General features: G+C 45.5%; 2 protein-coding genes across 2 annotated transcripts; both read left to right on the top strand.

Moving 5' to 3' along the window:
- Positions 1-1246: 1246 nt before the first annotated feature.
- LOC127474370 (protein KHNYN-like) lies at positions 1247-2159 on the top strand. The gene is made up of 3 exons (XM_051795018.1): positions 1247-1603; positions 1802-1904; positions 2145-2159. Exons 1-3 carry the CDS (start codon positions 1401-1403, stop codon positions 2157-2159), a joined length of 321 nt encoding a protein of 106 aa, XP_051650978.1. The 5' UTR covers positions 1247-1400.
- Positions 1779-3367, top strand: TMSB4X (thymosin beta 4 X-linked). The gene is made up of 3 exons (XM_051795010.1): positions 1779-1904; positions 2470-2583; positions 2909-3367. The coding sequence occupies exons 2-3, from the start codon at positions 2484-2486 to the stop codon at positions 2941-2943; spliced, it is 135 nt and encodes a 44-aa protein (XP_051650970.1). The 5' UTR covers positions 1779-1904; positions 2470-2483; the 3' UTR covers positions 2944-3367.
- Positions 3368-9595: the final 6228 nt, after the last annotated feature.

Genomic DNA, 9595 nt, shown 5'->3' with positions numbered 1-9595 from the left:
CCTTGTAATTTCTTTCCTGAGTGATTCCTTTGGCCTTCCGTCTTGCACAGTTCCTGGCTTACACCACATTCTGTTTTGGAGAAGATCACGGACTACAGGAGGAAAGCACACTTCATACACCACACCTCCAAATGCAAAGGAGCTTGGCTTTAGGAAGACTGTGGGCTGATTTGAACTCCTGGTTCACTACAGAAGGTATTATTTGGATTGCCATGGGGACAAGATTCTACCTCCTTGAAAATACAGCTCTAGAAATGCTATGAAAAATAGCCAGCCAAGAAGGAGGGGGCAGCCACGAAAAAGAGAAAGCAGCATCTCCAGGGAATTTATTGAAATCTATTTATAGTTTTCCTTGCATGTATTAATACTGTTTGTGACTCAGGGCTTTTAATTCACCAGCAATCTCCTCACATCGGACGCCCTGCTGGTGGGCAGGGAGCAGGGAGTGATAAGGCTCAATGGCTTCCATTCAAATGTCCCAGAAGCGGCAGAAATTAAGTGAATTCCCACACGCCTGCTCCTGTGCCCCCTCGCACCTCGAAAGCAAGCGTGCCTCTGCTCCCTTGAAGGGCTGTTGCCAGACAAAGGCGCAGAGATTTCCCCGTCTCCTTGTCAGTCAGCCTCACGCACACGCACACATGCACCGCCCGGTGTCTCTCGGCCCTTTCACGTGAATAATTCAGTTTATTCCCTGATGCGGCAATTGCAGAAACAGGAATCACGCTTCCCATACAGTCCTTTCTTCTGCCCTCTCCCTTACAACAGCTGCCCACCTAGCCAGATGATGCTGGGGTTGGGACCGATTGCTGCTCGGGGATGCCTGTTTGAATCCCCCGAGCCGAGGGGGCCGCTGAGCACATCTGGAGTTCCGCAGCGGGAGCTGGCAGCAGCCCTGGCCCAACCGCGGGCCACCACGGCCCCCTCCTCGGCCCCAGCCCTGCTCCCGGCACTCCTGCAAAGACGGGCAGGGCCGGGCGGGCGGTGCTTGGCCGGGGCCGGGCTGGGAGGCAGGGCCAAGCATCATCTGGCCGAAGCCATTGTCTGCTGGCCCGGCACCAAAGCCTGGCCGGGGGAGTTTGTGGGGTGGTTCTCTTTTCCCCCTGCAGCCGGGTTGTAGGGACAGCAGCAATGGGATTTTCCTCTCCTTGCATCAGGGATGCAAAGGCAGCGGGGGAATGGGGACGGGGGGGGGGGGGGGGGGGTGGGGCGCACCAGAGGTAGCTGCCGGAGCTGAAGGGAAGCGAGTTTCGGCTTTTCCTTCTAAATGACGAATTTTGAGTAAGGTTATCAGCGAGATAATATTGCTCAACCAGGAGAGCGAGTCGCAGGGAGCTGGAGCACAATCACCGCACGGCTCCAGCCAAGCACAGCCTTCCGCCACTGCGGGAGGCGGCCGGCGGATGCCCCTGCCCCTGCCTCGGCCCCGGCCCCCCTGCTTCCGTCCCGGTCTCGGCCCCGGACGCCCACCAAGGCCGGGGCGGGGGCCGAGGAGCGAGGGGCAGCGGCCACCCCCCCCACACCCCGACCCTCCCTGGGGGTGCCTCCCCGTCGGCCGGGGCAGGGACCGAGGAGACCGGGGCGATGCTCGGCTACAAGCCGAGCTGTAAGCTGTGGGTGTGCGTCCGTGTGTGTGTGTGTGTGTAGCTTTGTGTGCGTGTACGCGTGTGCGCGGGGAGGAGGAGGGCTGGGCGCTGAAAGGAGGGGAAGGAAGCAAGGGGAAAAAAAGAAGAGAGAGCGAGAGAGAGAGAGAGGCGGAAAGCGGCAAAATGGGTAGCGGGTGACATCACCGTCATTTGCATAGGCGCGGGGATAAAACCGCCCCGCCAGCGAGTTCCCTTTATACTGGCGTGCGGATCGGCGGCAGCAGCGAGCGGCGGGCTGAGCATCACCGCGCGGCGACATCGGTGGGTCCCGCCGCACCCCCTCCAACCATCCCCCCTCCCCCGGGTCCCTCAGCGCGGGCAGCGCAGGCTCCTGCCCGGCATCCCCGCCGCGGGGAGACTGCGGGCAGGGCAGGGCAGGGCGCGGGGACTGTTGTCCGGGGGGGTGGGAGGGAGGGGGGCCATTGTCCGCGTGGGGGTATTGTCTGAAGGCGCGCAGGGCGGTGGCATGCGAGGCGCAAGCCGGTTTTGCTGCCATCCCAGGGCTTTATTTTTTAATTATTTTCCCCCGAACGAGGTAAAAACGCGGTCAGCTCCGGGCGCGTCCCCTCTATTGTACTCCGCAGAGCGCAGATACTGGGAGCAGCTCCCGGCGGCGGCTGGCGGCGGGCTGCACCGCTTTGGATGCTGGATTAAACGGACACTTTTTAAAATTACTATTATTTTTAAGTATGTCGGGGGTGAAGCGTTTTATTTTCGGCGTGCGGGTTCCGCGGGTCCCCGCGTTGGGTGCGGCGGGCGCGGCCCCACAGGGGCACCTTGGGGAGCGGGGAGCCCTCGCTGGGGGTAACGGGTTGTTCCCCTCCAGAGTCACCTGCCAACATGTCCGACAAACCAGACATGGCTGAGATCGAGAAATTTGACAAGTCCAAATTGAAGAAGACAGAGACGCAAGAGAAAAACCCGCTGCCTTCAAAAGAAAGTGAGTGCGGGCAGCAGGGAGGGAGGCAGAGAGGGAGGGAGACGGGCAGGGAGGGATGAAGGGAGGAAGGCGGGAGGAGACAAAGAGGGGCGGCAGGCGGGGAGCCGGGGGTGCGGCGGTTGCGGGGTGGAGGGAGGATACACAGCTGTGACTGTGCCAGACAGCGAAAACCTGAACCCACCGCCTAGCAGCGCTTAATTTACAATTATTTACATCCTGTTTCGATATGTAGCTAAAAATATACCTATATTATAGCAATTGTCATGTGAATGCATTTGAGGTTCCCGATCTTCATTTTGTTTTCTCTGTTTTTCCCCCTTTTTAGCAATTGAACAGGAGAAGCAAGCGGGTGAATCGTAATGAAATCTGCCCTTCCAAATTATGCACTGTACATTCCACAAGCATTGCCTTCTTATTTTACTTCTTTTAGCTGTTTAACTTTGTAAGATGCAAAGAGGTTGGATAAAGTTTAAAATGACTGTACTGCCCCTTTCACATCAAAAGAATAGAGAGAACTACTGACACTGAATGAAGGCGCTGCCTTTCCCTCTGCCTGTCTGGCTTTGGTCCTGGTGGCATGAAAGAGCTTGCATGTTGATGAAAGAAGAACTTGGGTGGGACTACAGTAAACTAGAGTAACACGAATAAATGCAAAGCTGTACCAAGGTCCTGCGATCTGTAAAATGCAGTTAATCGAGTGCCATTTTTTTTTTTTTGTTCAAATGATTTTAATTATTGGAATGCACAATTTTTTTAATATGCAAATAAAATGTTTTAAAACCTGGATGGTATTTATGTCCTCTCTTTGGAGAACTGTATCAATGGATATGAAGCATAAAAGCTGGTACTGAGACACGGGATACTATAAAACGTTTGGAGATGCCTCAAACCTCAGTCATCATTCTCATTTTTTTCAATATTTTTGCTCACCAATAGATAAATTTGTGGTCTTTGAAGCTAGTTTTTAGACAGATTTCAGTAAAAAATTGCATATCTTATAATTTGTTACCATGTGAGTATATCACTTTAAATATTTCTTTAATGTAGAGATTGATAAAGGCAAAAACCGGCTATGTTTATTGCTTTGCCCCACCCATGGCATAGCTCTTTTATTGAGAACCATTCTTTACTGCTGCAGAAATTCAACCTCAGTTGTATAAAACCATAATTAGTTTGTTTAATAATTAAGGCTTGTTATTTTGATACATTATTTAAAGGACGATGTAACTTGAATTTTAAGTTTAAGGTTGAAAATAAGCTTTTTAGTTTCTTAAAGCTATTTTAGTGGGTGGTGTCCCATGCAAATAAAAAGTAGTTTTGCTACAATGTTACTAATGTTTTAAACAACACTTTTTAATCTTTTAACATCAGTTGATCCTAAGAACTAGTATCAATAAAAAGGTACATTTTTTTTAATAATTCAAAACTTAACCATTTGGGGACAAAAACATCGTGGTAACTTAAAGATAATAATAAATCTGGTATTCACTTTGTCATACCACATTGCTGATTTATGGCAATTCTTTCAGTCCTGGGACACTTTTTGGTTATTTTTCCTTAAATGATAGTGCTTGAAACCTAATTATCCAGGGAGATCAGTAGGAGTTGACTTTAGTAGTCATGAATTTCATCAGAGTGAAGTGACTAATGAACATTCGGGGGAAAAAATGCTGTCAGATAACCTGTAGGAGGGTGGTGAGCATGCTTCTGCAGTGCCTTAGTTTTATCTTAAGGACTTTAGGCTGCATTAATTTCAGCCAGTTCCTATAAAGCAAAATTAGTCCCTCCAGGGAAGCCTGGGTTTTGCTGAGGCTGCTGACTTGGCAGGGTCATGTAGATTTGGGGTTTCATCCTGCTCCCTAACAGCATCTGACTGCAGCAACAAACTCCTTGGTTTTACACCACTGAGAACAGTGCGGGTCCTCTCCTTCAAGGTTTGGTGGATGTCTGTGCTTCTGGAGAAGGTGGAAGCTGGGGGGGATGCCACGTGCTTGCAGGTACAGTCCCCAGCCTCCCACCAGTGGAAAACTTGATGAATTGTGTCTTTGATGAGAACCTTGGTTTACACCTGAGATTTTTTGATGCAGTCCGTGGGAAGATTTGGGAAGTCCTGGTGGCATAAGGACCTCTGCAGTAATTTAAGGTGATGAGTTCAGGAATGAAATGAACCATTTCTTGCACTTTTTTAAGGTTTCATTTTATTCCCCATGTATAATGGGAAAGACACAGGAAACTTACAGCTGAGCTTCTGAAAAGTCAATTAATCAACTCCCAGCTACTGATCTTAATCAGCTAACATGGGATGTAACATGACTAGGTTCAGAAGCATACAGTCTGAACTGCACGTGCACAAATGAGTAGAAGTGAGCACTTGCTTACCGTGAGTTTATCCATGGGAAAAACACCAACATATTTCTGAAGGAGGCAAAGCATGAGGTATATACAGCTCTGCATAAGTCAATGCAAATGCATGCTGTAATACAGCATAGTTCAGCAAAACTAATGTAATGAGATATGATGCCTCTGACTTAAGAACTGCAAGTCCAAACTGATCAGTGCTGGCTAAACGGTACCACAATCTGCAGCGTGAGGTGGTGAGACTCAGATCTGTTTCGCAGGACATAGGGCAATAAGCTACTACTTCTGTTATAGAAGCTCTGTTTCTGGCATCAAGAAATATAATATATATAATATATATAATACGAAATCAACTGGAAATTAAACCTTCCAGGTCAAATTCAGGAATTATTGGACTCTATCATCCAATAGATGCTTTGCTCCTTGCTCAGCTCTTTGCATACATTCGAAGAAAATTGTGGCAGGTCTTTACCATGCTTTGCATAGCCATTATAGAGGAGGTCACATCTGACACCCACTTCACAGCAATGCAATTCGTGGCGTGAAACATGGAGGCTCGCATGGATCAATTGTAATACTCAGGACTGTGTCTGCACTGGTCATTGGCTGTGGCTATTAAAGGAGATCGATCTCTTCAGCTGTCAGTCTAGAAACTTTCATTGGCCACAAATTGACTAGGAAAAAGAAAATACAGCCCAAAACCTGGTTGTGAAGAAGGGTCATCAGAAACAGAAAGGCACATATGATTTTCGATCTCTCACGCTGTGCAGGCACACTATGCCAGCTGTACGAGACTTACGGTGTCTGGTGTTGCTGCCTCCCCACCCCCAGCATAGAGGCAGCTCCGCCAAGACGATGTGATGAGTAGCTCTGCCCTTCAGCACTGAGCCAAATTCTTCCTCTCTCAGTATTTAAGGGAAGATTTTCTCTCTCTTTCATACACCTCCCCAGATATCATTAACTATACATATATCGGACAGAAAGCATATGCTAACCATATCCAAAATAGCTCATTGTGGTATTAATTACAGAAATGTGGAGACTTCAGTGCAAGCATTTGAGTCTTCTAGGCTATTTTTTTGCAATGTCGAATGTGTGATAAAACACCACTTCCCCTAGTAACCCTTTACTTCCCTAGAAACAGTGTAGAAATGAGCAGTTCCTATTGTGTATTGTCATCATACATGGCTGCCACATACATCTGCTGCAGAGCAGAATTTTATTAATAAGGAACTGTGCGCTACTCCAATCATCATATAAAACACAATGAGCATATAACAGTGTTCAGTGCAATTGTTCCACTGGGCTGATACCAAAAGGGATGTGAAGAACTAAAAAATGCAGCTCATGCTTATTCATTGATATACAGTAGGATGACAATGCAAAGCAACCTATGTCAGGCTTGGCCTTCCATGAGATCATCTGATGCACCAGCTTTGTGCATTTTCAATTCAACAGGCAAGGCAATGGGATTCTAATAAAATAGGCTATTTTGTTAATTCAAAGGGAGTTACAGATAATGTGTATCCGTTATTTGTATGCTGTCTGGCAGATTCATTTGCTACTGTCCCTGTGATATGGTGATTTCTTTTTTAAAATCCTGTGCTTTACCGTACACCTGTTTCAAAATTCTGTGACTTAATGACAAGAAAGAGCCCATTTTTCTCTCTGTTTTCAGCTGAAGTTAATGACCTGAATTCCAGTATTGTTTTTACCGGGTTTTAAAAATGTCAGACCACTCTCTGACTTCCTCTTCTTCCTGCTTAGGAAAAAAAAAATCAAATATAGTGAGTTCTAAGAGATGTTTGATTTTGCCTCTGGGTTAATGAGCTTTTGCCATATTGGGAGCAGAGTAAAGATAATTTTTTCTCTTGTTTCTACAGTCATGAGGACTACAGCATTGTTTTTCTCCTTGTAATCAAAAACTGGGGTTCTCAGGAGATTTTTCAGTCTCCTGGAGCTTGGGCTTTTTGAAAACTGTCAAATACAACAAGATTCATGCAATGTAATGAGAATTGGCAACTAGGAGATTCTGCAACCACTGCTCCCTCACAAAAAGTGGAGGCTGATGGCAAAGCAGAGTCAAATATAGGACCGTAGCCTTAGTTTCAGGCCATAGTATGCAAAGAAATGACAGTAAGATGAGTAAATATCCTTTTTTTAAATTTAACTCAGAATTCCTATGGCTGCAGGTTTTCTGATTGCCCTTGATTTATTTTTTGCCTAACAAAATTGATTTTTCTTTCAACAATATTTTGGAAATGAATCAGTGGATTTACTCCAATTTAAATATATTTCCAGCATTTGAATAGTCCCCAAATATTCACCATGTCCAATCAAAACATTGTCTTGAAAAAAAATCATCATTACGTTGACCAAAGGCTTTTTGGTGATGAAGAAATTTTCCCCCACTATTGTAATTCTCATCATTTTATCTTTGGCATGTGGTCATGGGCCTGAAATTTGGGCCTAGAAACAATCTCATGGGACCTTGTACACATTGAAGATTCCATGAACAGACATTTACAGTGTTCTTTGCTTGCGTATTATGGGTGAATATTGAGTACACTTACAACACTTAGAGATCTGTTTAAAAATGAAAAAAAAATCCCCAAAATCTCAAACCAAAAAAACCCAAACAAGCACAAAACCAAGAAGAGGAATGCATTTGCATGTTCTATAATATTTGCCATGAATAATTTAGTTATCCCTAGTATCTTCTAGTGGTTTGAAACGACAGCAGTAACATTCAGGTCTCCAAAATAATACAGATGAACTCACTGAAATCTACTTCTCTTTAGACCAAAAGTATGAAATTCAGGCTCTCAGATGATTCAAATCTTACCTAACATATTTTAAAATTTTTCGTAAATTTTATTTTATGGTTTATTTCCTATAGTGGTGCTTCTATTCTATCTGACCATATATGATATGGTTTATATTACTCGGGTATAGCATTTTAAAATGTTTTGACAAATATGTCTTCAAACCATTACTGGAAGTTTTGGAATTTATCTTTAAGGCCCTCTGCACAGGATAATATAGAGAATTTTGGAGCTACATAATAATCAGTAAAATCATTTGCTGGATTAATTTTTCATGCACCTTTGTTCCCCTCACTTGCAGTATAAGAAAACTGAGCCAACAGAGGGGTATTCTTCACCCTTCCCCCTAAACCGGGCACGGTCTCTCAGAAATGCCACTGACCCACTGTGCAGTGGGAATAGAAAAGTCCATTACTTGCACAGCACCTTTTTCTTAGTGTTTAATGAGAGCAACTAGGGGTGAGGAAAAGGACGCCTGTCCTAGTTAGGACAGCTGAGATCAGTTCATCATGGTGGGTGTAACCCAAAACTGTATTCTATAGCCTTCCATGTCATTTCCCAGAAACTAGACTATTGTTGTCAATAGACTATTCGCACCCTCTGCCCATAGAGCCTGACTCCTCAGGCTATAAACTAGGTGTTAAGAGGCCTGTGAGATAGGAGGATGTTTCTGTCCTCACACCCTTTGTGGAACTCCCCGCCCTGAGGGGAGCACTGAACATTCCTGCCTGAACTGGAGGATATATAATCTTGGAGTTTTGGAACATTTTTCAACCCACTCGTAGGATCCAGAGGACGGCTGCATCTCATCGCTCTCAACCAGACTTAGACCACCACTGGACTGCGATCACCAGTTCTGGCCAGACTGCAGCAGCTCTCCCACCAGCAGGTTCTTCCCCTCTCCCTTTACTTTGGACTCAAACAGGGCCCAAGGAACACCACTTTGTTCAGGCCCCAGGGTACTGGGTTATACATTTGGGTTTTTGTGGGTTGAGACCAATTGTTTGTTTGTATTATTGTACTTACTGTATTATTTTAATAAATTGTTATTCTGATTTATAATCTCTCCTTTGAGTTGGGTTCATTCCCCCTGCTGGTTAACTTTTAAACCAGCACATTTTGGCGCCCAAACGTCGGGCAGAGAGAGAGAAGTCAGAATCACAATTTCATTTGAAGCATTTGTCTATTTGAATATAGAAACTCCCTGATCACCATGTTGTTTGATGCACTCACATGGATGTTGTATTTGAGCCTGTTCATATTTCCACAGATGGGGTATTATTTGCCTGTTTTGATGCTCTCTTTAAGACCAGGGAGAGGGATCCAAATTGCTTTATTAGTATATTATGTTTATGTCATTCTAACATCAGAAGCAATGAGTTTCATTGTAAATGTGTATTCAGTCCTGTTTGCCTGTCCTGGTTTGGGTTGCTACCTCTGGGGCCTCATTAAAAATCGTACCCAGCTTTTTTGGGGAACAGGGGTGGATGGTTTCCAGCCTCCCACCTCCTTCTTCCCCTTCAGACCTGCTACAACAGTTTTTGAAAATATTGAGTTCCCTTTTGATGTTAAGGACAGCATAATGTTATTGTTAGTGTTGCTCTGTCTGCTCTGTACTGTGTACACCATGTTTAGGGTCAGAAAAGTGCCTTTTAGGGAGGTTGTTTGGACACCTGCCCTGGGAGCAGATAATGCTGAGTGGCACGGGAAGTGGGAGGACATCAACCAGTATTTGGAAAAGTTTTCTCCTCCAATGATCTGGAAATTCACCCCTGAACAACTGCAGGATCCTGTTAGCATGATAAGACTGGTGAAGGAAAAATGCTCTG

Source organism: Manacus candei, unplaced genomic scaffold, assembly GCF_025592945.1.
Source record: "Manacus candei isolate 608988 ecotype Guabito, Panama unplaced genomic scaffold, ASM2559294v1 h1tg000041l, whole genome shotgun sequence".
Taxonomy (NCBI): domain Eukaryota; kingdom Metazoa; phylum Chordata; class Aves; order Passeriformes; family Pipridae; genus Manacus; species Manacus candei.
Note: the sequence above shows the minus strand (reverse complement) of the source record. Positions and strands in the feature narration are given on the sequence as shown.

What these genes read in the sequence shown, in the direction of transcription:
- LOC127474370 (XM_051795018.1), top strand. Translation starts at nt 1,401, where the DNA reads ATGCCCCTGCCCCTGCCTCGGCCCCGGCCCCCCTGCTTCCGTCCCGGT. An exon ending in GCTCGGCTACAAGCCGAGCT is followed by an intron (nt 1,604 to 1,801) that starts GTAAGCTGTGGG and finishes TCATTTGCATAG; the next exon opens with GCGCGGGGATAAAACCGCCC.
- TMSB4X (XM_051795010.1), top strand. Translation starts at nt 2,484, where the DNA reads ATGTCCGACAAACCAGACATGGCTGAGATCGAGAAATTTGACAAGTCC. An exon ending in CCCGCTGCCTTCAAAAGAAA is followed by an intron (nt 2,584 to 2,908) that starts GTGAGTGCGGGC and finishes CCCCCTTTTTAG; the next exon opens with CAATTGAACAGGAGAAGCAA.